Below are 27,468 nucleotides of genomic sequence, written 5' to 3' on the forward strand. Positions count from 1 at the left end.
TCTCACACAAAGGCTGAGGCACTGTGGACTGCTGGAGAGTGAAGCCCAGCCTGGGCTACATAGTAAGATCCTGCTTCAAAAAATGTCCAAACAGGCTGCTCGGTGGTGGTGCACGCCTTTAATCCCAGCACTTGGGAGGCAAAGGCAGGCAGATTTCTGAGTTCGAGGCCAGCCTGGTCTATAGAGTGAGTTCCAGGACAGCTAGGATTGCACAGAGAAACCCTGTCTCGAAAAACCAAAAAACAACAACAACAAAACCAAACCAAAACAAAAACCCCAAAAACCAAAAAATAAAATTAAATTAAAAAAAAAAATGTCCAAACAGTGGCTGGGGGTATGGCCCGGTGGTGGAGGGATTCCTTAGCAACAGGCAGGGATTCCTTAGTAACAGGCAAGAATCCCCATATCCAACCCCAAACACGGTAATAACTATAACAGCAACATCAATCAATTAATAAATCAATCAAGAGAAGAAAGCATAATTGAGTGGGACATGTCAGTGGGAGGCTACCTGGTTATTTTTTTTTTCTCTTAAAGGTTTTATTTTAATAGATTTATCAGCATGCATGTCTGTGCACCAGGAGTATGCAGAGGCCAGAAGAGGATGTTGGATCTCCTGGAAGTAGACTTACAGCTGGCTGTGAGCTGCCACGTGGGTGCTGGGAACTGAGTTCAGACTCTGTTAACAACAGCCAGTGCTCTTTTTTTTTTTTTTTTTTTTTTTTCCAGATAGGGTTTCTCTGTACAGCCCTGGCTGTCCTGGAACTCACTCTGTAGACCAGGCTGGCCTCGAACTCAGAAATTCACCTGCCAGCCAGGCGTGGTGGCGCACGCCTTTAGTCCCAGCACTTGGGAGGCAGAGGCAGGCGGATTTCTGAGTTCGAGGCCAGCCTGGTCTACAAAGTGAGTGCCAGGACAGCCAGGGCTACACAGAGAAACCCTGTCTCGAAAAACAAAAAAAAAAAAAAAAAAAAAAAAAAGAAATTCACCTGCCTCTGCCTCCCAAGTGCTCTTAACTGCTGAGCCATCTCTCTAGCCCCAAGTGCCTGGCTCTAGCCCCGGTATGGAAAACTAAATCAATAAAGCAGGAAAGCACACAGTTGTGACCAGCTCAGGGACAGTGCTGTGTGCTCCGTTCCACTCCTACGGAGTGTCACCATCAACACAGCTGGCTATCTGCTGTCTCCTTGGAGAAGCCTCCAGGATATATATATTTCTTTTCCTTTTCTGTACTGGACCTGGAAGGAAGGGCCCCACGTGCTGGTAAGACTGGGCATTTCTTTTTTCCTCATTACCTCTGTTTGCGGAGCAGCAGGCATGCGCTCTGTCACAGAACTCTCTGGAGTTGGTTCTCTTTTCCACCATGCAGATTCTTTGGAAGGACGTTGGGTTTACATTGCAACTGACATTAGAGCCTTGGAGCCGTCTCAGCAAGTGACCTTTTGTGACTGGCTTCTCTCCCCTTAACAGACCCTTTTGGGGACAAGGGGAATTGTAGCAAAATCAGAACAGCCTAGGTAACATTGTATCAAGTGAAGTGCCAGGCTTTTCCTTCAGCTGAGCCGCTCAAGGCATCATGAGGTTAGAGAATAGAAAGGAGTCAGGCTGTGGCTCAGGGTACAGCAGGGCTTACCTGGCATTTGCACTGGACAAATCAAACGAACAAACAAAACAAAACAAAACAAAACATGCCCCCCCCCCCCACACACACACCATTCTAGTTAAGACTGGTGGTACACGCTTGCAATCCCAGCTACGGCCGAGGCTGCAGGCAGAGGAGTTTTGGTTCAATAGCCAAAGTTCAATGGCTGTTTTGGCTACACAGTAAGTCCAAGGCCGGTCTGGGAAACTCAGTGAGACCCTATCTTAAAATAAGAATAATAAGGGCTGGGAAGCAGACTAGGTGGTAGAGGGCTGGCCTAATATGCATAGGCCTGTGCTCAGCCCCATGGTGGGAGAGGAAAAGAGGAAGGAGGAGGTTGGATGGGGGTTGGGGGGTGGAGGGAAGCCAGTGGGGCCTTGAGCATGCTGGATAAACTGAGTTGTGTTCCCAGCTTTGAAAACAATAGTACCTTTATTTGTTTTGTGTGAGTTGGGGCTCCCCACTGTAGCACTCCTGTGGAGCTCCGAGGACATCTTGGGAGGATCAGTTCTTTCCACGGTGAGGGTCTTGGGGATTGAATGTTAGCAGCAGACTCCTTTTCTGCTGGGGTTATGATATCTGGCCTCTTTTTATTTTTATTTTTAACTCTGAGACAAGGTCTTAGTAAGTTGCCTCAGGCTGGTCTTGAATTCTCTGTAACCCAGATAGGCCATGCATTTGCCTGCACCAGGAGATCAGCTAAGATTTCTCTCCTTCATGCTACGTACCGGATGCCCTGGGCTTGGGTCCACAGCCCCACAACTTCAAAGGGGCCCTCTGAGATAGGAATAACCAACTCTACCAACGGCCAATGTGGGATCTGTGACCACCCTGACAGTCTTGGGCTCCCCAACTCAGCACTTCTTTAACGACAGCTACCATTATGCCGCTCAGTAGATGTCAGCTTCAGGTCTTCTGCACTGCTGGGTGACGTTTATTCCCTTAACACACAGACTAAGTTTAACACGCTCAGTCTTTGCCATTCCTAGCAGAACTCACCTATCACCTCAATGCACAGGAAGCTGAGGCAAGCGGATTGCAGCTACACAGTGAATTGAGACCCAATCTTTACACACAGAGTGGGGGTAACCCTCCTCCATCTTTCTCACTCCTAACTCAGTGGTCGCCAGAACAGGTGCCCGGAGGCGGTTCCTTGCCTGGTTCTGTCCCAGCCTGCTTGGCAGCCTGTCCCACCCAGATTTCGAGAGCCAGCAGCCAGGCCTCCTGAGGTGTTCCAGGAGATTGGCAGAACCAGATCCTGGAAGAGGAGTGCCACCGATCTCAGTCTGGAGTCCATCTTACAAGGGACAAACCCAGCTTATTTTAATTCAATTCCAGTTCACCAAACTGTTTTCCCCATCTGTGCAGGGTGGGGTAACACTGGAAGCCAGCAAGTGACCCAGGGTGGGCAAGATGGCCTAGTGGGCAAAGGTGCTTGCTGCCAAGCCTGACAACCTGACTTCAGCCTCCAGGTCCCACACTGCAGTTGTCCTTTGTCCTCCAGGTGTGTGCTGTGGTACACATGCCCACACATATACATACACAATAAATACATATAAAGAAAAAGTCAAGCCAGTGACCCAAGACTCACTTTTCTCTCTTCTCTCACCTGCATCCCTCGCTGTAGTCGGGTCATGTGACCATGTTGCACACTGTCCTTGACAGGGGCTTGGCTCAAGGACTACAGGTGGGGCAGTCAGTGACTGATAAACTCAGGGTGGGCCTCCCTGAGAAACACCAGATTCTAGGTACCAGCATAGCCTTCCAAAGAGGTAAGGTGTGAATTCCAGGCAGAGGGAAGGCACATGGCCACGAGGGAGAGGGTGTGACTGGGAAGGGCCATGGGGACAATTCAGCCTTTCCCAGAGCTGGAAGCTACTGCGGGGTTCCCAGCAAGAGAAGGGTGTTTTCATTTGAGCAAAGATGGAAACTTCTAGATTTCTAAGCATGAGTCAGTAGCTGGTTTCTTTCTTCCTATGGGTCCAGGCAGCTTGGAGGAGGGAACAAAGCTGCTTGCTTGCCACCTCAGGTCACGTGTCCTCAACTCATCTCAGAGCCCAGAAAGGTTTCCCTAGGGGTTAGCAAAGAAACTCACTGAAGGTCTCCAATTGGCCCTGCTTGGACCAATCACCCCGGTTAGACATCAGGAACTTTATTGTCTGTTCTGGGTCTCAAGGCAAACACATGTTCTGGGATTGTAGGCATGCTGATGTGGTTCATGCACTGCAGAGGATTGTTTTGGGCCAGGGTTGGGAGGTAGCTCAGTGGTTCAAGTACCAGCTGCCCAAGCCTAGTGACCCTAGCTCTATCCCAAGAACCCACAACCCCTGTTTTTGTTTGTAATTAACAAACTCCTACAATGAGATTTGAACCCAGGTCAGGAGAACCCTTCCTGGCGCTCATGAGTCAGCTTGCCTGCACACTTAGCAGAAACAGCAGAAAACAAGAGAGTCTGTCTCATAAGGTGAAAAGAGAACAGACTTCTGAGAGCTGACCTGTGACCTTCCTCCACAGGGCCAGGCAGAGCGAGGACCACAGGACACGCTGACTTCAGAGGAGGCCACTGAGTTTTATCTTATTTTATTTGTTCCACCCCTGAGTGTTTATTTCCCCATCATTGGCTGTGTGCCCCAGGGGTCAGGAGCCAGCAGTCAGGGAGGAGTCACTTCCGGGCTCTTCCAAAATCCCACACGGATCCTCAGAATTGGCCAAGAGCTGCTTCAGCGATTCCCAGGAAATGCCAAGGAAAGAGCTGTGGTAAGCTCCAGGCTGCCCCAGGACAGCCTCCATAGAGAGTCCTCATTACTAGGTCAAGAGAGAAAAATCAAGCCGAGGGCTTCTCTCTACTCCTGTTCCTGCACATGACTCCTGGCCAGTGGCAAGGCAGGATAACAAGCTTATCCCTCAAGGTCAAAGAAACCCTGGGCCTCTTCTATAAGAAGCTCATACCCAGGGCTAGAGAGTTGGCTCAGACCTGCACAGCAATGGCTGTTCTTGCAGAGGACCTGGATTTTATTTCAGGTACCCGAATGACAGTTTACAAAGGTTTGTAACTCCAGTTCCAGGGGACCTAGCATCCTCTTCTGGCCTCCATGTACACTGTGTACCTGTGACAGAGACATATATGTAGCCAAAACACCCAGGTGAGCATGCGCACACACAAATAAGTAGATCTGAAAAAGTAGAAGGAGAAAGAGGAGGAGGAGGAAGAGAAGAATTGCTCATACTCAGCCAGAAATCTCACATCTTTAATCCCAGTATTCAGCAGTCAGGAGAAGATAACTAAGTGTTTCGAGACAAGTAATGTAATTCCATATGTATGTATGTATGTATGAATGTGTATATATATATATATATATATATATATATGCATGCATGCATGTATGTGTGCATATATGTATGTATGTGTGTGTATATACGTGCATATATGTATGAAATAGGGTTTCACTATGTCGCCCTCCCTGGCTATCCTGAAACTCACTCTGTAGACCAGGCTGGCCTCAAACTCACACAGATCCATCTTCATCTGTCACGGTGCTTGGCACAACTATATTTATTTTTAAATACCATTTACAACATACTTTGATCTTAACATTATTATTGTCCTTACAAAATTTAGAAAACAATTTTAATGAGATAATCTTAAGTAAAAACCCACTCAGGAGGCTGTATCTAAAACACAAAAAACATACGGTACCTTAGCTAGCCAACAATTATAAACATAGGTAAACTGTCTTAATAGTTCTTGCCCTTTTAACAAAATTTACATTATTTATTAAAGATTTAAGTTATAACAGGTCCCTTGAAATGGTTTTTTAGAAAAAACATTCACATCGCTTCCCAGCCTTTTGGCTAAGATCAAGTGTAGAAAAAGCATTCACTTTTTACTATGTTGGAGGCATTAAATATGGGCTAATGTTAGGACCAGGTGTGTTGGCTAACACCTTTAACCCCAGCACCTGCCCAGTCAGAGGCAGGTGAATCTCAGAGTTCAAGGCCAGCATGGTCCACAAAGTGAGTTCTGGGTCAGCCTGGTCTAACTAGTGAGATCCTACACCCCCCCCAAAAAAAAAAAACCCAAAACCCTTGTGGTTAAATATACTTTTCTTTTTTTTCTTTTTTATTTATTTATTATATGCAAGTACACTGTAGCTGTCTTCAGACACTCCAGAAGAGGGTGCCAGATTCGTTGCGGATGGTTGTGAGCCACCATGTGGTTGCTGGGATTTGAACTCTGGACCTTCGAAAGAGCAGTCGGGTGCTCTTACCCACTGAGCCATCTCACCAGCCGTAAATATACTTTTCTTATTGGACAAAGCCCTTGTTTTTTAAGTAGCCATTGCTTTAAGTATATAAAATTCCTTTAGAAAATGTTGTGCTTGTAGAATATTCCTGCTAAATTGCATAGTGATTACAGACCTTGTTCTAGTAAACAAATACTTAGATATAATCTGTTTATTAGATAAATAATGCACAGCCTTGTAAGAGACTTTTCATGGTGATAACTAAATTCAGATCAGCCCCAGAATCTTCTTCCAAAGATAAAACCAGGTGATTTCATTAACTGAAAGAACAGGACGGTACCCAGGTCACTCCTAGGAGGAGCTGAACATTCTCACATCATCTGAGGCTAGCCTGGTCTACAGAGTGAGTTCCAGGACAGCCAGGGCTACACAAAGAAACCCTGTCTCAAAAAACAAAACAAAAGTATGTCAGGTGTGGTGGTGCAGCCCAGCTCAGCTGTCATTCCCCCCCCTGCCCCCTCCCCCCCATTGCACTGTAGTTTGTATGCCAACTGTCAAAAGCCCCAAATCCAGTCTTTTAGAATCAGTTTCTGTCACTGACTTTTTTTTCCAGAAGAACTACACAGAAATCTGGAGCCACTACCCCTACCAAAAGAGGAGAGAGCTTTTAAAACACACACACACACACACACACACACACACAACTAAGAGAGCTAAAAACAAGCCCTTTCTGATCAGCCACAATTAACTTTAACACCGCCTGAGATGGGATCAGGCATATTAACTGTGCTCATGTCTCTTGCCTGGGACTTTGCTGTAAGCAACCGCTGACAACCTTGGGCTGGTGTGGAGCGCTAGAGGAGCTGGCTTCTGCACGCTCTTCTGCCCACTCTTAGCTGCTGGTGCTGCCAGCCTCATTTTCCCAGGGGATAGGGAACTGGTAATGGGCAGTAGCTTGCAGGCCTTGGGCAACTGGTGGAACCCTAGATACCTGTGTTGTCCTCTCCCTGGCCTGCTGGGGGTGACGCTGCAGTTTCTCACGGTGTGCCAGGAGAGGTTGGAATCTAAATGCTTGCTCTCGGTACCCATGTCAGAGGTTAACGTGTAAGATGCACAGTTACTTAGCAACTTCCTGTTTTCCCCTGTCGGGGCTCTGAGAGGATGCTGGGACGGACCAAGGCCATGCAGTCAAGCCAGATGCAACATCAAATTGTTGAGACTTCTGGTTCCAATTCCAGCTCTGCACAGACAGCTGGCTTGGGAAGGAAAGAAGTGCAGAGAGGGCACCCGAGTCTCTAGGTGTCAAAGTGGAGTGCTGCCACCTCTATTTACAGCCAGTATAAGGACAGACTTCTCCACACTGTACAAAAACAGATCGTCACAAACTCCACTGCCTTAGTCAGTGGCTGGGCTGCGTCAGAGGTGACCAACAGGCCATGGGAAATCTCTGTGTGATGCTGTTGGTGACCTAGGGTGACTGAGATCTGCCTCGGTCCTTGTTTGTATCCCTGCCATTTTGGAGGCAGTTTTCTTCCCTGCATTTGTCTGTCTTTCTTAGCAGCCTGCTGGAACTCACTCTGTAGACCAGGCTGGCCTCAAACTCAGTTCCACCTGCCTTTGCTCCTGAGAGCTGTTGGGTTTTATGTTTGGTTTGCTTTGGGTATTTTGAGATAGAATCTCAGATAAGGCAGGCTGGCCTTGAACTTCTGATCCTCCTGTCTCTACCTCCAAGCCTCCTGAGTCCTGGGATTACAGGGGTAGAACAGGACATCCAGTTCTTAAAGTTGTTGGGGGTGGTGCATTGCGGTACTGAGAACTGAGCACAGGGTGTGTGCTAGGCTCTGTGTTTCCTCCTCTGTAATGGTTCGCTAGCCCTGTGTTTCCTCCGATGTAATGGTTCACTAGCTGTCGTTTCTAGACACTGTCGTCGTGTTCTCTAACTGAGGCAGCCACCACCACATGCCTCGACCTCCCCACTACAGGAATCACAGCCATGTGCCACCAGGACCTGCTCTTACTGCTGAGGTCCCAGGTCCCTGCCCTCAGGCTGTCAGCCATGGCTTTTCTTGGTCCTCCTGCCTGGCACTGCCTCCATCTGGACTTTGCTATGGGAGTGATGAGGCTGGGCGCCTTGTGCACAAACTTGAGGGCATCAAGGGGTGTGGTGGGAGTCTGCAGGTAGATTCTGGAGGGTGGAGGAAGTTCCCTAGGATGGCGGCCTCATAAGTAAAATGGGACAGGTGTGTGTGTGTGTGTGTGTGTGTGTGTGTGTGTGTGTATGTGTGTGTGTGTGTGTGTTCCAGGCTACTTTACTGGTGGTCACAACTTTTGACAAGTCAGGTCTGGCCACTCTCCCACAACAATCTAATAAAAAGGACCAAATTAAAAGTAGAAAGCAGGCCAGGTGTGGTGGCACACACCTTTAATCCTAGCACTTGGGAGGCAGAGGCAGGCAAATTTCTGAGTTCGAGGCCAGCCTGGTCTACAAAGTGAGTTCCAGGATAGCCAGGGCTACACAGAGAAACCCTGTTTCAAAAAAAAAAAAAAGTAGAAAGCAGACAGGAAGATCTCTTTAGCGTTGTCTCATTGTGAGATGGGACACAGAGAGCTAGCCAACCCCCCCCCCACCCCCCCGCCCAGTCTACCTTGGGTCCTGAAATAAGAAGTCAGTTTAATACAGAGCAGAAATGTGCACAGCCAAGCAGTCTGCCACTGACTCCTCCTCATCTGAAAGGCGAGAAAGACCGTTTCCGCTCTGTCTCGCACCCCTGTCTTCCCCTTCATGAGATCCCAGGGGAGCCCCACTGTCCTGGGGGCCCATCTTCAACAGTATCATAGCCAAAGTGTCTCTTTACAATCCTCGTATCTGTCAGACTGGCTAAAGGCAGATCAGGATTCATGAAGATGGTCCCCAGAAAAGCTGTGTGTCATATGACCCAGGAGCAGAGTGGAGACAGGACTAGGGAAAGGTCTGCCTTTGATGTTGGTGGCAAAAGAACACAGAACTCATGTTTAACAGAATCAACCAGTCAAATAAAAGAGGGAACTCCCTGAGACTCTTGGGGATGAGTTAGCTGTCTGTCAGGGCTTGAGGTATTTCCAGAAGCTATAGGGACATTCCTGGTGAAGAGCTCCTTTTTATTACGAATTGTCGATGTTATCAGCTTGTTGTCTTAACAGACATTGTACATTTTAATTAAAGCAGGTTGCCTGTGATGTTTGTTTGTTTGTTTGCTTCCTTAAAAAAAAAAAAAAAAGCGGGCTGGAGAGATGGCTCATCGGTTAAGAGCACTGACTGCTTCTCCAGAGGACCTCAGTTCAAATCCCAGCAACCACATGGTGGCTCACAACCATCTGTAATGGGATCTGATACCCTCTTCTGGTGTGTCTGAAGACAGTGACAGTGTACTTACATATAATAAATAAATCGTTTAAAAAAAAAAGCAACTTGATTGCCTAGGATTTTGTTAATCAGGTAAGACCAACCAGTTTGAGGTAGTTATCTTTAGAGCTTTGCATCTTTGCAAATACTTTTTTTTGTTTTGTTTTGTTTTTTTCAAGACAGGGTTTCTCTGTATAGTCCTGGCTGTCTTGGAACTCACTTTGTAGAACAGGCTGGCCTCGAACTCAGAAATCTGCTTGCCTCTGCCTCCTGAGTGCTGGGATTAAAGGCGTGCGCCACCACGCCCGGCTAAATACTTTCAGGTTGCTAACCATCATGTTGGAGACAGTTAGAGTGCCTGATCAGTAGTGCTTGCAGCATCTCTTCCTTCTTTGAAACCTTGCTCTATATGTGTTTTTCTTTTCTCCTGAAAAGTTGCCTATCCATGCTAGCTAGCTATGGAATGTACTTTGGGTCAGTTTTTTTTTTTTAATATTTATTTATTTATTTAATGTATACAAGTACACTGTAGCTGTCTTCAGACACACCAGATGAGGGCATCAGATCTCATTATAGATGGTTGTGAGCCACCATGTGGTTGCTAGGATTTGAACTCAGGACCTCTAGAAGAGCAGTCAGTGCTTTTAACCACCAAGCCATCTCTCCAAGCCCACTTTCGGTCAGTTTTAAGTGCTGTTTAGGGGATTGACTTTCTCAGCCTGAGACATCATCTCCCAATGGGTCTCAGGGCATCCTGCCTTGCCCAGACACTGGGTGACCCATCCTCAGATATGTCTTCCAGTGAGAGCCGGTATAGACTCTTCTGACCCAGGAATAGGTCACTTTGGTCTGGCTTCCCCAAGGTCAGCAGGTCATGAAATGTTCCTCCTGACTCCTCCACGCATTCGGGGGAAGGGAACAAGTTGCTTCTCCTTTTGGTGTCTCTGTCACCAGGCATTCATAAAATTCCTCAGCTAAAGGCTTGGCAAGGTCACGGGAGAAGCTGCAGAAAAGAAATTTTGCATCTGAGGAGGAATGTCAGGAGACAAAGGCCAAATGATAGTGAAAATGTTTCAAAGACATGAAAACCAAGACAAATAAAACAAAATCTGAAAATGCCTTCAAGGTTCCAAAAGCAAAGAGAACTAAGCGAACCAGTCAGAATCCGGAAGGCCTTTAGCGCTCCAAAGGCCAGCGAGCAGGCCAAGCACCTCAGATCAAAATGCTTTCAAAGTTTCTAAACTAATTAGACACCCACACCGAAACATGGTCATTGAAAGCAGGCCAGAAAGGTATTATCAAAGGGGGACCTTCTTTATCCAGCTCGGAATAAAGTCTGGAGCCATTTTGCGTGACCATGACCCCGGAACACAGAGTCAGGTCACACCATGGTCCAATGTGGAAGCAGTTTCATGGAGTCCGCATGGTTTCACAGAGGAGAGACAATTAAGAGTTAAAGGGCAAGTTTAAAATGCATTAGTGGGTACATCAGAGAGGGGGGTACAGGAGATGGCAGGAGCTATTCCATAGGCCTAAGATGTTCTCTAATGGCACCATGGCTTTTGGCTAGGTAGAAACTAGTTCAGTATATCCTAGGAGGATTTTTAACCTATTGCCATGAGATGTCTGTTCTGGTGTGGAGATAAGGGAATTCGCCTCTGGACCTGTAACATTCCAACCTGTGCACAGGCCTGAATTCCTAATCAGCCATCAGTCTCTGCGGACACAGCCCCCGTCCAGTTTTCCCTCACAGGCAGATGCAGCTTCTTAAGAGTTTTTGTTTATTGCTGGGATGGTACTTTGTCTGCTTCAGTGCTGGAGCTTGTAGCTTGTCTCAGAGTGGGCCAAGCAAGGCATGGCTGTCCCTCTCCACCCCTTAGCCCATGGAGGGCTGCACACTAAAGGCCCCTGTGGCTGGATCTGGTTTATGATCTGGCAGAACATAGAGCCTACAGAAAACAGCCTCACCACTGAGATTCATATGTAGTTTTCTGGTGCTCAGGGATGGACTGGGCAACTGCTCTGCTGCTGAGACACAGCTCTGGGCTTTGACTGAGGGCCTTATTGTATGTGTTTGTCAGTGAATGTGTGTGTGAGAGTGTGTATAATGTAAGTGTGTAGCATGTGTCTGTGTCTGCAGGAGTAGAGGCCAGAGGAGGACATCGGGTGTCCAGTTTTTGTTTTTTTGTTTTTTTTTTTTTCGTTTTTCGAGACAGGGTTTCTCTTTATAGCTCTGGCTGTCCTGGAGCTCACTTTGTAGACCAGGCTGGCCTCGAACTCAGAAATCCGCCTGCCTCTGCCTCCCAAGTGCTGGGATTAAAGGCATGCGCCACCACGCCCGGCTGGGTGTCCAGTTTTATCACACCTGTTTTCTGCTTTACTTCCTGGAGATGGGATCTCTCAGCAGACCTGGAGCTAGACAGGTCAGACCCATGATCCTCAGGCCTCTGTGCTGCACACACTGGCGTTACTTACTGGCTGTTACAGGACAGCTGAGGATTGGAACTTGGGTTCTCAGGATACTAAGCAAGCACTCTTACCACTGAGCCTTGTGTAGTCTAGGGTGGCCTAAAACTCAGTGTGTGTCCAAGGTCGACCTCAAATATCTGATCCTCCTGTCTCTACCTCTGGAGTGCCATTTTGATGGTTGACTCTGTGCGCGCGCGCGCGCGCGCGCGCGCGTGTGTGTGTGTGTGTGTGTGTGTGTGTGTGTGTGTGTGCGCGCGCGCGCGCGTGCATGCACACACACATATACATTCAAGGACCATGGCATAAGTATGGAGGTCAGAGAAGCCAGTTCATCGCCGAGCTTTCTGACCTGAAGCAGATCCCTGGCAAGGAGAGCAGAAAGCTGGCCTCGTGCCCAGCTCCCCATCCTGTACCCACAAATAAAACCTGCTTTAGAACAGCCAGACCTTTCCATGGCCAGTTCCCTGGGAGATATTTATCTCTTATCTAGTACTGCTAAGCCTTGTGTGGTGACCCTGTGCTTTGGAAACACAAACAGCTTGTCAAGCATATCTTTAGTTCAGATTGTAAATCAGCGAGAAGCCACCCACAGCCCCAGCAGCAAGGATTCCCTCCTGTCAATCCAGCTAGGCAGGAACCCTCTTCTGAGTAGGGGGAAACTGAGGCTCCGGTGTCCTCAGCAAGGAAGAGCTACTGCGTAGCGGGTGCTCTGTATCCTCGTTTGTAGACATGAATATTTTTCCGACTTAATCTTTTTTACACTTACTATCCGTGAGTATACTCTCCAGCAGAGGACAGCCTGCTTAGGTGGATTCTATCCTCCTACCATGTAGATCTGGGAGAGAATCTCACCGATTCAAGCTGGTGGAGCGTACCTTTCCCTACTGAGCCATCTCATCAGCCCTGACTTTTGAAACAGGGTTTAATATATCCTAGGCTGGCCTCAAGTTCACTATGTAGCCAAGGATGGCCTTGAACTCCTGGTCTGGTCTCCACTTGAGTGCTGGGATCACTGGTATATAGGACATATATCTCCAACCAAGACCCTTTTAATTCCAGCAACTGCTATGGTGTGTGCGTGTGTATGTGTGTGTGAGACAAGATAGTCAGTTTCATTTTATAGCGAGGGAAATTGGATCAGAGCCCAGAGCCACATTGGTGCTCTAAGGACTGGCTAAGTTTACCAGCCGAGTGGGCTTCAGGCTAGATGCCCCTAGATCTCTTGCTTTGAGGCATGCATGGGCAGGCTGATGGTGATGTTCCTTTGGCCAGATTACTGTCCTTTTCGATCTAGCTGACTGAGGAAGGGAGCGATCAGGGAAGGTGTGTATTTGTCATTTGCTGGCAGCAGAGGCAGGGGGATGCTCGGAGCTCACTGGCCTGTCAGGCTGGCAGAATGATGAGCTCCAGAGCAGTGGAAGATCAGACCTCAAAATGTAACAGGGCCAGGCTGTGGTGGTGCATGCCCTCGAGGGGCCAAAGCAGGGAGCTCTCTGAGTTCCAGGCCATGGGGGGTAGTTAGGTGCTTAAGCTAGTGAGACCTGAATGTGACTCACATGGCAGAACAAAACCATCATCAGCAAGTTATCTTCTGACTTTCTTTTTTTTTTTTCGAGACAGGGTTTCTCTGTGTAGCCCTGGCTGTCCTGGCACTCACTTTGTAGACCAGGCTGGCCTCGAACTCAGAAATCCGCCTGCCTCTGCCTCCCGAGTGCTGGGATTAAAGGCGTGCGCCACCACGCCCGGCTATCTTCTGACTTTCATACAGGTACTGTGGCACACAATAAATAAATAAACGTAATTTTAAAAGAAATTAAAAGTTAAGATGGACAATTGAGAAAGTCATGTGACAGCAGCTACTGGCTTCCACACAAAGGTGCACACATGTGAATATCCCCACCCATATGCAAATACACACACCCAAATGAACACGCACACACACACACACACACACGAATTGGTAATTGGGGGTCTGTGTCCTGTTAAGGATGGCAGAAGGATCTGTCTCCTCACCTTCCATCTTGCAGAGACAACCCGCCTCCATGGCTGCATGTCCAGCATTATAGCGGCAACACATTAGCATAAATGCCCTGGTTCTCACACCCTCTACCTGCTCTTTCGGAAGGTGGGCATGGGTCAGTGATATGCAGACTGGGGTCGGCGACCTGATGTTAAGTGAGAAAACAGTCTATGTAGTCTGAGGCTTTCAAAAGAACAATGGTCCTGAGCCAAGGATGGCGTGGGACACCTCCATTCCTCTGCTTCCCACCCCCCAGCCCCACCCCACACCCGGCACTTGGAGCAGAAGTCTCTGGGTTCCTTCTTGACTTGAGCAGGGGGCCTGCTGCGGGTGATCAGGGTGGGCGGGGAGTGGGCGGGGGTGACCGCCTACTCAGGACTTGGCCCGCCTCCTCCTCTCCATAAGCCGCCTGTGGGACAGTCTCACTCTCAGTCCCGGTGTCCCCGAGTTGAAGCCCAGGCCGGCTAGCCGAGATGCCTTCCCCGGACCTGGTGATGGAGAGCGGCCAGGTGCTCCCGGCCTTTCTGCTCTGCAGCACACTGCTGGTCATCAAGATGTACGTGGTGGCTGTCATCACAGGCCAGATGAGGCTGCGGAAGAAGGTACGTTCGCTGGTGGAGGGAGGGGGGGCGGGCGCTGGAGGAGAAGGGGATCAGCACTGTGCTGGCTTTTCCCTGCAAGAAAGTCTGGGGACTGAAAAAACGTGGCCGAGATGTGTATGCCGGCGTGCGGTGGGAGCTGCTTCAAGGCTGCCGCCACCGCAGCCCTTCTGGAAGCTGGCTTGGCCTTCAGCTCCTGAACCCTCTTGGTTTGAGAGTACTCGGGGGCTCCCTCGCGAGTGGAGCACAGGGACTCTCGACAGCGAGAGGTCTCCCGACCTGGCAGTTTCCCGGCAGGCAGGGAGATCTCATATCTGGGTGGAGTGGGAACCCGCAACGCAGGAGCCTAAGAAGTCTTCCCGTGGAAATTCCCACTCCCCATGGACGCCGCACACACTTGTGGCACCCTAGAGGGTGCCTTGAGGGATCACAGACATTCTCTGGTCCCAGTCCGGGCAAAGACACCAAGGTAAAAGAACCTACGTGGAGCTGGTGGGAGTAGCCAGGGCTCCCAGACCCCTTCTAGGGCTCCATTGGAAGCGCCTAGAAAGTAGAAGCACTGCAGCATCTGTCCTTTACAGACACTCTCCCCTAAACCAACATTTGTCCAGCCCAGAGGCGAGGGACATGGACTAAGGGATGGGACGGGGTGGGCCGCTTGCCCTCCTGCCAGGTTCAGTCCCTGCCTGGGGCAGGTACTGACAGGAATGAAGGCAGGGCCACCACTGACTGACTGACTGTCTCTCATTCTTCTGCTTTGGTTTGTCCTGGGACACAGATGCCAGGGAGAGATAGCTACATTCTGTTCTTGTCCCTTCTGTAGGGCCCCCAAAGTTGAGCACTAAGTCACCACCAGGAAGGCAGTAAGAGTTAGCTTACCCTGGTTTTCCAGTGAGTTAAGGAGATGCCTTGCCTACTATGGGATCCTTCCATCCCCTTTGAAGTTAACTCTCTGGCTGATTTCCTCCAGGGCTCCTCTCCTCATGGGAGATGCAGGGGTGGAGGGGAGCCTTCTCTGCTTTGGGCCCTGGGGCTCCTCTATTTCTGCCAAGTGGGACCAGGAAATCACACTCTGCATTGAGAGGACGGGAGCCGGCTCAGGATCCTCTTTTCCCCAGCAGCCTGGAGATGTGGCTCTGAGAGGAAGCTCGGAGTCCCTCTCAGAACCTGGAGACTTGAATGGTGAACACCCCACCCATGCTGGTCCTTAAGACTGGTTCCTACTGGAATCTGCAATGAACAGGAGCAGCCGCAGGTCTTTCCTGGAAGTGCATGCTGAGTGCCCCTTGACCCACTAGAGGTGGCTCCCTGATAGCTCATTACAGGAACTCCACTGGTGGCAAAGCTGGGCCCTCAGAGTTGGGGCTTCGGAGGCAAGAGGGAGGAATTCTGGGTAGGAGATCCTGGCCTTCTTCTTCGTCATTTTACATTTTTCTCAGGCAGGGCTCATCTACCAGCTCCAGGGACAGCCGGAAGTGAAGCCTGAGCCTCGCTCCCCTCACAGTTTAGACAGGTTCATTGAGATGTCACCAGAGTTGATGGGGAGTTTTGCCAAATAGCTGCAAGTCAGTCATGTGCAGAGGCCCTCAAAGACAGAAGTGTGACCTTGGGCTCCCCGGCTTTATCAATGAGGCCCCACTGCTCCTTTTCATCCTGAGTTTACAGAGGAGGCTGCTGGAGAGCAGGGAGCATCAGAGCCTGGTGCTCAAGGAGTGGCCTTAATGGCTTCTACCTAGCTGTTTGTTTTACTTTTTTGAGACAGGGTCTTACTATGAAGACCAGGCTGCCCTTGAACTCACTGAGGTCCACCTACCTCTCTGCCTCTAGAGGGCTGGGATTAAAGGCATGAGCCACTGTGCTCTGGTGTTTGTCTTATTTGAATTTACTTTTTGAGGTTCTGGGACTGGAACCTAGGGAGGGATCCGTGCCAGGCAAACAGGGCCTCGAGCCCCTCCTGATTGTGTTCTAGACCAGCTAGGCACCCTGAGCCAGCGCAGGAGGGTGCTTTCACCTTGAGTTTCCTTACCGTGAGCTTCGGTTCTGTGGCACAGGAAGAGGCTCAGGGGAATGGTCGGTCGGTCCTGTAGGTGGCTGTCCTTTTGCCTAGCCCCTGAGCCCTGTCCTCAGACAGGAACCTCCTCAGGGTTGTGAGCCTCACCTGCTGTGTTTCAGGCTTTTGCCAACCCCGAGGACGCGCTGAAACGTGGAGGCCTCCAGTATTACAGGAGTGACCCAGATGTGGAGCGCTGCCTCAGGTGAGTACCTGTCAGTGTCTGGAACTTGGCCACATACCCGGCTGGCACCTGTTCTTGCAGAGTTTCTGAACTGGGGACTTGGGAGTCCCCCGTGTGCCTAACAGTGTCTGTGGGTCTGATTTCTCAGGCTATTATAGTTTACTCATTACCTTTGTCTTGGAAAAACAAATTCTCACCACCTGGAATTACAAAGTTAGTTCAAGGTTGATGGTGCACATCTAAATCCCAACGCCTGGGAGGTAGACCAGAGTTCTAGGCCAACCAGAGTGAGAACATTATTTTTTTTTAAAGATTTATTTATTTTTATTTATATGACTACACTGTAGCTGTCTTCAGACACACACCAGAAGATCCATTACAGATGGTTGTGAGCCACCATGTGGTTGCTGGGAATTGAACTCAGGACCGCTGGAAGAGCAGTCAGTGCTCTTAACCGCTGAGCCATCTCTCCAGCCCCCGTTGAGTGAGGCCAAACAGAAAAAGAAATGCAAGTGAGATACAGTGGCTTACACCTGTGATCGCAGCACCTGGGAGGTCCAGGGAGGAAGCGCGGGAATTAAGACCAGCCTCTACTACAATTTGAGAACCAACTCCTGCAAGTGGGTCTCCAACTTGTGTATGCATGCATGTACACATATACATCCTCTTTTGCTGTCTATTTCTTTTTTTGTTTGTTTGGGTTTTTTTGTTTGTTTGTTTTTTTAAGAGACAGGGTTTCTCTGTGTAGCCCTGGCTGTCCTGGAACTCACTCTGTAGACCAAGCTGGCCTCGAACTCAGAAATCCGCCTGCCTCTGCCTCCCAAGTGCTGGGATTAAAGGCGTGCGCCACCACCGCCCGGTGTAAAAATAATTTTTAAAGTGAGTCTTAAGGCTAGGTATTGTGGCACACACCCATGATGACAATGTTTTGGACACTGAGGCAGAAGAATTGCCTTGCGTTCCAGGCTGGTATAGGCTAGAGGTGAAAGCGTAGCCTCATAAAGCTCGAAACAAAAAGGGCTTGGTTGTGTAAACTTCCCGTAGAGACTAGAAGTCGGTTTTTAGCAGCTGGCTCAGTACTGGAATCTGGGAATATTTCTTTGCTGTCTCATCGGTAATCCAGAGTGGAGAGGGGGTACTGGGGTGATAACAGCAAGGAAGATGGGCAGCTGCACCCGGTAAGGTGTGAAACAGAGCAGCACACATGGTTCCCAGTGTGTCCCCTGCCTCAGGCTGACATGAGTGGGACGCTGTTGCTTTCTCAACAGAATTCCCCTCTGAAAACCAAGTCCGGGAGGTTTTCCTTATGTTTTCCTTAGTCACTGACAATAATGTACACACTTGTGGTTTTTAAAAAAATGACAGCTACGTGTCATAGGAAGTGGGACTCCAGGTTACTCACCCTTTCCAGCAGAAATACTGGCTAATCTCTATGTGTTCCATCTGGCAATGTCCCTTTGTTGTTCAGTGAGCACCTACTATGTGGCAGGCACCGACACCAGGCACTGCTGGTCCATGAATAAGCGGTCGTGCCCAAACATGACCCTATATTGGTGACTCTTGGTTGTCTGGGCAATTCTGAGCTACTGAGCGGGAAAGTAAGAGATCCAGGCAGTCAACAACGTGTGCTGAAGGCTGGATCCTGGAACATAAACTGCTTTGTAGATTAGCACATGCTAGAGACAAACCAGCCTGACTCTGGGGGCAATCGGGGGCCATGTTTAAAGAATGGAACCTGAGTGGCAGGACAGGATACAGTGGATAAGAGCACTTGTTCTTTCAGAGGACTCAGTCAGGTTCGATTCCCAGCACCACGTGGTGCCTTTTTCTGACTTGCTCAGGCACTAGGTATACATGTGGTGCACATACATACATACATGCAGGCAAGCAGGCAGAATACTCACACAGATCATAGAATAGAAGAATTTTGTTGCTGTCTTTGTTTTTGGGAGCAGGGTTTTTCTGTGTAGTCTAGCTGTCTTCCAGTCACAGAGGTCAGCCTGCCTTTGCCTCCCAAGTGCTAGAATTAAAGGTACAAACTTGGCCTAAAACTTTTTTTTAAGATTAAAAAGATTATAAAGAAGAATGCACCTGGAATTCTGGCCCAAGGGGTTATCAGTGGCAGGAGTTCAAAGCCAGCCTTAGCTGCACAATGCGATGGAGGCCTTATGTCAATGTGTAAGGAGCAATGAAATCCTGAGTGTGTATTGTTAACATGGGAATGTCCATGCCAAAGACACGGGGGCCACAAAGCCTTCCCCTGGCCCCAGTGTGACCTGTGGCAGGTTGTGAAAAAAGTAGAAGCTGCAGCTGCTTACACTTTGTTTTTTGTTTTTGTTTCGAGACAGGGTTTCTCTGTGTAGCCCTGGCTGTCCTGGAACTCACTTTGTAGATCAGGCTGGCCTGGAACTCAGAAATCTGCCTGCCTCTGCCTCCCGAGTGCTGGGGTTAAAGGCGTGCGCCACCACGCCCAGCTATGACCTACTTACACCTGAAGACCTATTCTCCTACAGAGACCTGATCCCTCCCCCGTTCTGTACCTGATACACTCGAAGAGGAGAGTGTGGCCCACCAACCCCAGCTTTTCTGCAAGCAGATCTGTTCTTTCCTTCCTCTCTGCCCCAGTCAGAACAAGTCCCAGCCTTCCTGGACAGGTGCCTGCCACCTTTTTCGCCCACGACAACTTGCCTGCGTTTGCAGATGGGGATGTTTTTGCCTGCAGTTGTGTGGGAATTCTAACATGGGGCTGTTTCCCCAGGGGGAATACCTGACCAAGCCTCTTCCTGTTTCTCACTGTTAGGGCTTTTAGTCTGAGGAAAGCAGCTTGCCAGGTAAACTGGGCTGCCTCTGCTCCTCAAAGGACAGTGTCCTGCCTATTCATCAACAGTGGACACAGGCTCAGAGAGGGAGGGACACCTGCCTGTGACCTCAGAGCTCGCTGGTGGTAGTCAGAGCTGGTGGCCCCAGGTGGAACCCCTACTTCTCACTAGGGTGGGTGAGGGCCTGTGGCAGGTTATCATCTCCAGGAAGCAACCACAGCAATGTCTAGACCAGGGCTAGTGATTTGGAAGTGGCCATGATGGGAGGGGCCAGTGACAGGGCCTGGCATTCTGTTTTTCCATCCCTACTCTCTGGGTACAACACACATGTGTTCCCACACTTAGGGGAGTGATGTTATCTATAGAGATCAAAGTGGTTTGCCAAGGTCTGGCCCCCCAAGGCTGTAATCCCATCTTGCAGGAGGGCTAAGCCTTGGCATCTCGTTGCCTCAGCCCCACCCCTTGCCAAGTTCCCTCTTGCACCTCCCCCTTTGGCACCAAGCTCTGCCCTCCTTGAACCCTGAGCTCACGTACGTGCATGTGTGCGTGCGTGCATGCGGAGTCGGGGGGTGGGGGTGTGAGCTGGCAGAAACATGTTGCTGAGCAGTTCAGCCAGCTGCTGCCGTCGTCGCCCAGGCCTGGGGTCACCAGAGTTCTCTCCCCACCACTGCTGAAAAGCAGCCCTGTTCCGACGATGATGACGTGTGTTGAGGGTGAGGGGCAGGCCTGATGCCACAGGGGGCTGTGCAGGTCTTGTCTGGTGGGAACTGGCTTTGGGCAACTTTTGCCTCCGTCTGGATAGTGGTTACTATTAGAGTGACACACTGGCGTGACACACTCCCTGTACGTGACTCCTTCCATGCCTCTGTTGGGATCCTGTGGCAGGGGAGGACAGGTGAACTTGTTTGTTTTTTCAACATCCTGGTTTCCCCATTCCTACCTGCACCCTGCACCACTGTGGCTTTGTGGGGCTCCGTTGTGGTTTCAGACAGAGGGAGGGAGGTGCTCAGTTAGAGCTCTATCCACTCCCAGCCCCCTCTCCTGCATGGCCATCCTTTTGCTGCCTTTCTTCAGGGGGGGCAGCCATACAGAAGAGGACCCCCTCCTCCTAGCCCCCCCTCCTCCTTGCACTTCCCTACCCAGTCTACAGGATTGTTTATGTTTGTTCTCAGTCTGACCTGGTTTTGTTTTTTTGTTGTTGTTGTTGTTGTTGTTTTGTTTTGTTTTGTTTTTTTTTTGTGGTTTTCCCCTTCCCTTTCTCCCTCTTGCTCTGGCCTCTGCTCACTGGCCTCTGCTCACTCCCTGTCCCCTCTCGCTCCGGCCCACAGGTTTCTTTATTTGTTTCTCATTTCGGATGGTTGTGAGCCACCATGTGGTTGCTGGGATTTGAACTCATGACCTCTGGAATAGCAATTCAGTGCTCTTAACCACTGAGCCATCTCACCAGGCCCTGGTTTTGTTTTTGATATAGTCTCAGGTAGCCCAGGCTGGCCTCTAACTTCATGTAGCTAAAGATAACCTTGAACTTCTGATGCCTTTACCTCTCCAATGCTAGAGTGACAGGCATGTGCCTCCATCCCTTGTTTATGTGCTGCTGGGGACTGTGTCTTGACAAGGGTACCAGCTAGGCCATATTCTTTTTTTGGGGGTTTTTTTTTTTTTTTTTTTCGAGACAGGGTTTCTCTGTGTAGCCCTGGCTGTCCTGGCACTCACTTTGTAGACCAGGCTGGCCTCGAACTCAGAAATCCGCCTGCCTCTGCCTCCCAAGTGCTGGGATTAAAGGCGTGCGCCACCACGCCCGGCATATTCTTAGCCTTTAAAAAATAAACCAAAATTTATCTTGGGGCTGGAGAGATGGCTCAGTGGGTAAGAGCACTGACTGCTTTTCTGAAGGTCCTGAGTTCAAAATCCACAACCACATGGTGGCTCACAACCTTAATGAGATCTAACGCCCTCTTCTGGTAAGTCTGAAGACAGTTACAGTGTACTTATTTATAATAATAAATAAATCTTAAAACAAAAAACATATCTTTATGTGTATGGATGTTTTGCCTGCACGTAAGCGTGTGCACTACATACATGCAGTCCTCTCAGGCCAGACTAGGACCCCTTGGAATTGGCAGTTGTGGGCCACCGTGTGAGTGCTTGGAAGGAGTTGGAGTCCTCTCAGTCGCCAAGCCATCTCCGTTCTCTGTTTTTTAGTTTAGGACAGTAGCCCAGGCTAATTGCAAAGCTGCTGTAGTCCAGGCAGACCTTGAGCTCCCAGTTCACAGTAATCCTCCTGCCTCAGCCTTCCAAGTGTTAAAATACAGGTGTGAGCAGGTACACCTGGCACCGACTCTCGCTTTAACTCCTTAGTGGAGGCATGCTTGCACATGCCTGCGGGCCCAGGGCTTTCTCAGGTGCTGTCCCACTGTTTTCCGAGACAGGACTTCAGTCTAAGGGAATCTGAGGGAGCCTCCCGTCTCTTTTCTGTGAGCTGGAATTACAGGTGGGCCCAAGAGCACATGGGGTTTTCATATGGCTTCTGGGGACTAAACTTCATAGGACACTTTACAGAGGGATGCATCTCTCCATCACTCAGCTTCCTTAGATTAAGGAGGAGACTGTCTGGCTCCTGAGCCCCTCCCCGCCGCCCCTTTCCCCAACACTTCCACATGATCATGTGTCTCATAGCTCCCTGTGGTAGGCAGAGTTCATCTGAGACAGGTTAATTTTCTGGGATGGTTTTTCAAGGGTGCTCCCAGGCTGGCTTGTGTGGGTGCTCCCAGGCTGGCTTGTGTGGGTGCTCCCAGGCTGGCTTGTATGAGTGCTCCCAGGCTGGCTTGTGTGGGTGCTCCCAGGCTGGCTTGTGTGGATGCTCCCAGGCTGGCTTGTATGAGTGCTCCCAGGCTGGCTTGTGTGGGTGCTCCCAGGCTGGCTTGTGTGGATGCTCCCAGGCTGGCTTGTGTGGATGCTCCCAGGCTGGCTTGTGTGGGGAGTCATAATGGCCCCAGCTCTTAGGTCTCCTGCCCTTCCCTGTGGTGAGACTCTAGAGTCTATCCATGCCCGTCATCCCGTGTTGTGGGCCACTGTATATACTCCACTACAGCCTGAGAGCTGCCCTAACCAGGCACACAGATTTGCCCTGTGTCTGGGTCATAAGGTCGTGATCCAGGGGGAAAAGGAGAAAGAGGAGTCACACAGATGGGTCTCAGGAAGATGGAGACTGCATACAATACCTGGGAAAGTTCCAGGCCCTGCTGGAAGTATGGGAGTGTGTGTGTGTGTGTTTGTGTGTGGTATGTATGCATGTGTCAGTGTGTTTGTGGTGTGTATTTGTGAGTGTATACATATTTGTGTGTGATGTGTTCTCGTGTATATATATATATATATATATATATATATATATGTGTGTGTGTGTGTGTGTGTGTGTGTGTGTGTGTGTGTGTGTGTGTGGCGTGTGTCTGAATGCATGTGTCCATGTGTCTGTGGTATATGTGATGTGTGTTTGTGTGTGCATGAGTATGTGTGTCTGTGGTGTGTTTTTGTCTGTACATGTGTGTGTGTATGTTGTGTGAGAGGGACCGAGAGGGAGGTGTGGGTATGCATAGATCAGACTCCTCAAGGCAGGGTCTCTTTAAACGGTGAACTAGGACATCCCCCGTTTCCATCTCTTTCTTGCTAGGGTTATGAGCACTAGTAGTCACACCCAGGGTTTGTCTTATTTTAAATATGAGCAGTGGGGATTTGAACTCTGGTCCTCATGATTGTGCAGCAATCCCACTGAGCCTTGATTATTATTGTTTTATTATTATTATTATTATTATTATTATTATAGCCCAGGCTTGCCTCAACTTACTATGTAGTTGAGTGTGACTCAAGATTTATTTATATTCTTATTTTATTTGCATTTGCTTGCATGTATGTATGTGTGCACCGTGTGTATGCCTGGTACCTTCAGAGGCCAGGGGAGGGCGTCAGACCCCTTGGAACTGGAGCTGCAGACGGGTGTGAGCCACCGTATGGGTGCAGGGATTTAAACCTGGGTCCTCTACAAGAGCAACAGGTTCGCTTGCTTCACTGATGAGCCATCTCTCCAAGCACTGACCTTGTACTCTTGATGACAGTCGTTTTTCCAGCACACCCGGTTGTAAGCAGTGAGCTCCCCACCCACTAAGCTAAATCCCCACCATAGGAATTTGTATGTCCTTGGATGAACTTCATTTTCCTCCTGTGTTACCCGGCACCCAGCTCCCACCCATCTGCCTCACTTCTCTCTTGTGTCCTTTACCAATAGGCAAATAGGTCAACTTTGAACTCTGTGCTGTTCTTACCACAGGACCTTTGCACATTCTGGGCACTTCCCCGGAAGATCCTTTCCCTGCCTGGCTCGTTTCCCATCATTTAGTCTGTAATGCATCTCCACCCCTGACTACTGCCCCAGTCCCCCTGAAACACTGGGGTGTGGATGGTCCAGTCCTCTACGTGGCTCTCCCTACTTTCTTTCACTCAGTAAAAAGCTGGTGGCCCCTTGCTAAGATTCACTTTACAAACGGGAAACAAGATGAGACCACTGAAGTGGGTCACCACAAGAGCGCTGGGGCCAGGCTGGGCTGGCCAGTTGGCCCGTGCTGCTGGTCGGATGTACTGCAGCTGGAAGTTCTAGCGTCCCCACACTGAACTGGGGCCGGTCCTGGGAAAGGTCATGGCTTGGTCACTGGGTTCATGTTTCTCTAAGCATTCATCAATGGCTCTGGGAGTTCACTTCTCCAGACGAGGGTGGTTTGACTGCCTGTTTCGTGCTAGAGAGAGGTGACAGTCCAAAGGGGATCCTGGGAACTGAGTGGCAGCTGGTGGAGTTCCCCCCCCCCCGTTATTTTTGGGTAGGGTTGCACTGAGGCCTCCTGCCAGGTATGTTCACAAAAGAGCCAGATAGCGCGTGTGAAGGAAGGGAAGGCTTTGCCAGAGTGAGGCCTGTGCGTGATTGCCTGATAAATGGAGGAATCCTACAGTTATCTCTGCAAAGATGTTGCTTGGTCAGCTTTAGAGGTGGAAAGAGACAGAGACCAGCAGGAGACACAGCCCAAAACCTTTCCAGAGGGAAGGCGGGTCTCAGGCCCTGACTCAGAGAGTGCTTGTCACTCACCTCTGACCCCAATCCTCTGAATCCCCCTTTTTCCACCTGGTGTCTATGGGACAGAAAGGTCTGTGGGGGACTGGGGGGGAAGCTGGGCCCATACAAGCCCCAATCCATTGGCAGCCTCTCTGGCCAAGCCCTTTCACAGGACTTTGAGCCGCAGCCACCAGCCTCTTCTGGGCTGTCCCCTTGGGTTCTAGCTTATTGGTCAGGAAGGGTTTAGGGCGTCTGGTCGTCCCAGAAGGTTTCTGGTGTGTGGTCCCAGCACTAAGCCTGCTAACTATAACCCTCTGCTCCCTAGAGCCCACCGCAACGACATGGAGACAATCTACCCTTTCCTCTTCCTCGGCCTCGTGTACTCATTCCTGGGACCCGACCCTCTGATCGCCTGGATACATTTCCTCGTTGTCCTCACAGGCCGTGTGGTACACACTGTGGCCTACCTGGGCAAGCTGAACCCACGCCTTCGCTCCGGGGCCTATGTCCTGGCCCAGTTCTCCTGTTTCTCCATGGCCCTGCAGATCCTCTGGGAGGTGGCCCACCATCTGTGACCAGCAGCTGAAGCCTTCTCAGCTACCACAGTGGGGACAGAGCCATGAAGGCTGAACTTGAGGACTTGGTGTCTCTTCTAGAATAGGGACGGGGTCTGGTCCTGGGGTCCTGGGTAACCTGGGCATGTGGATCTCAGGGCCCAATGTGCACATGTGTGTTTTTTAGCCTTTTGGGATCCTGGGTGAAGTACCCGTTTGGAACCACTTACAGATGAGCTGCCAAGATTGACAGGACATCCTTCACCTCACAAAATGCCTTAAACATCACACCACACTCTCTCTTACCCATAAAACAAAGGACAGGATTGTCCAACAGAGCCATCCCATATAGGACTAAGAATGAAGGCTTCTCAGACCTACCTACAATTCTGGCCCAGCCCAAGGAGAGCCACCTGGCTGGTATGTGTCCGAGGACATCCTCACAAGAGGCCCAGCAGTGGCCAGCTCTGTGTGGAGGTAGAGTGCTTGCTTTTTTTAGAGGTGGGCAGGTCAGAGCTTCCCTGTCCCCTGTTGATACCTCTGTCCTGTGAGTGCCTTAGGTAACACAGGCTCAGGGGGTGAGAATGTCCACAGCTCAGCCTACTTGTGCATGGCCTTGGCTCCTCCAAAGACCGAAAGGATGGGCTTTGACCAACCCCTGAAAGGGAACTTTGGCTTCTTCAGCGTCTGTGAGGTTTGAAGATGCCAAATGTCTACTCCTGTGGAAAATCTCACCTGTGTGTGTGCGGTGTCCCTCCAGAGTCCTGAGACCTGTTTAGGTTTAGTCATTAAACAGCAGAGTGTGACCTGTGAATGTTCGGTGTCTAAGACCCATGCTGTGCCAGCCGGCCTGGTACCTACTGGGAGTTTTCATGTTCCGGTGTGTGTATGTTTTACTTTTGTGAGACAAGGTCTCACTTAGCCCGAGTTGGCCTCAAACTTACTCTGCAGTCAGGACAACCTTGAGCTGACAGCCTACCTGTGCCTCCTAAGTGCTGGGATCGCTGGCCTGCACCACCATAGTGCCAAGCCAGTACAGGCGACTTCCACCAGGCTGCTTCAGAGGAGTCCCTGACAAGATGGTGTTTGGCTTGGGATCCAGAGATGTTCAAATCCTGCCTTCCACATGGCGATTCTTTCTGCAGCTCTGCCACCTTGTAGGTTGCTGGTTTTCTGCTCTACAGACAGAGACGGAAGTGACTACCTGAAGGGAGGCATAGGGTGTGCTCCAGAACCTGGGGCATTCAGGCTCCCAGGCTTCCCACACAAGCCTAGCCACACCACTTCTCCTCCCAGCGGGGCAAGCCCTGTGCCCCAGACCTGCTCTATGGGGTTAGGGAGGGGGTTTTACTGGAAAACCCTGCTGGCCTAGGCTTCAGCCTCACACAGCTGGTGTTCTGGGAGTGAATAGCACTGCCCTCTGGTGGTGAGTTGAAACCTTTGCTCTTGGAGTGCTCATCTGAGAAAACAAAAACTGTAGAATGGGGCCCCTCTTGAATGCCAGCTGTCACTGAACATTAGGCTGGATGCGACCTTCATCTGTCATTGCCGCCCCCCAACCCCAATGTCCCAATTAATACTTAAATTTTAGATAAGACCAGGTGAATTCAGACAAAAGCCTTTTTTTCCTGCATTTTAATTTTCTGTGGATGGGTGTTTTGTATGAATGTCTGTCTGTATCATAGGTGTACCTGGTGCCCATGGAGACCAGAAGAAGTTGCTGGAGCTGGAGTTAGAGGCATGTGGGTACTGGGAATTGAACCCGGGTTCTCTGAAGAGCAACCAGTGCTCTTAACCACTGAGCCATCTCTCAGACCCATTTCTAGATAAGGGATTCAAGGATCCAAGAAGACTTGTCCTGAATTCCTGAGCTAGCATAGTCAAAAACTTTGCAAGATGGGACCCAGGAGAGATAGGGCTGGAGAGTCCATGCAGGGCGTATAAATACTCATCTACTTCAGTCTTTTCCTTTCAGGATGGTGAGATTGTGAGGGCCACGTGTTCTAGTAAGAACCTGCCAGTTGCCTGATGCAGACCACGCATTGCCCACAAGGCCTGCCTGCTGTGGGGCCTGCAAGATGGAGGCCAGGGCTCCTTGGAGGGTCTACTCATTTGTCTTTCTTGCCCATCCCCTGGCACTGCAGTGGGAAAGGCAGCAAGCAAGGGACAGTGACAGCCTCGTGTGGGGTAAGAAGGCTCGGTCCTCTGATCCCTGCTGGGCTGTCCAATAGGGAGGTGAGTCACGCTAATGCTGGCCAGGACGTATAAAGAGATTCAAGTGTGCACACCTTCAATCCAGCACACGGGAGATGACAGGCAGGTGGATAGCTGAGTTGGAAGCCAGCCTGGTCTACCCAGTGAGTCCTTGTCTCAAAAGCAAAGAAGTCAGCACCCGTGTGCCATGGTATGA

The 27,468-nt window shown here is 50.1% G+C and overlaps 1 protein-coding gene across 1 annotated transcript; it reads left to right on the forward strand.

Annotated features, from left to right (window-relative positions):
• The first annotated feature begins 14,151 nt into the window (after positions 1–14,151).
• Ptges (prostaglandin E synthase) lies at positions 14,152–25,872 on the forward strand. Its single transcript, XM_021155561.2, has 3 exons — positions 14,152–14,359; positions 16,529–16,611; positions 24,830–25,872. The coding sequence occupies exons 1-3, from the start codon at positions 14,231–14,233 to the stop codon at positions 25,077–25,079; spliced, it is 462 nt and encodes a 153-aa protein (XP_021011220.1). The 5' UTR covers positions 14,152–14,230; the 3' UTR covers positions 25,080–25,872.
• The last annotated feature ends 1,596 nt before the right edge of the window (positions 25,873–27,468 follow it).

This window comes from Mus caroli, unplaced genomic scaffold, assembly GCF_978045245.1.
Source record: "Mus caroli unplaced genomic scaffold, Mus_caroli_1 scaffold_2, whole genome shotgun sequence".
Classification (NCBI taxonomy): Eukaryota; Metazoa; Chordata; class Mammalia; order Rodentia; family Muridae; genus Mus; species Mus caroli.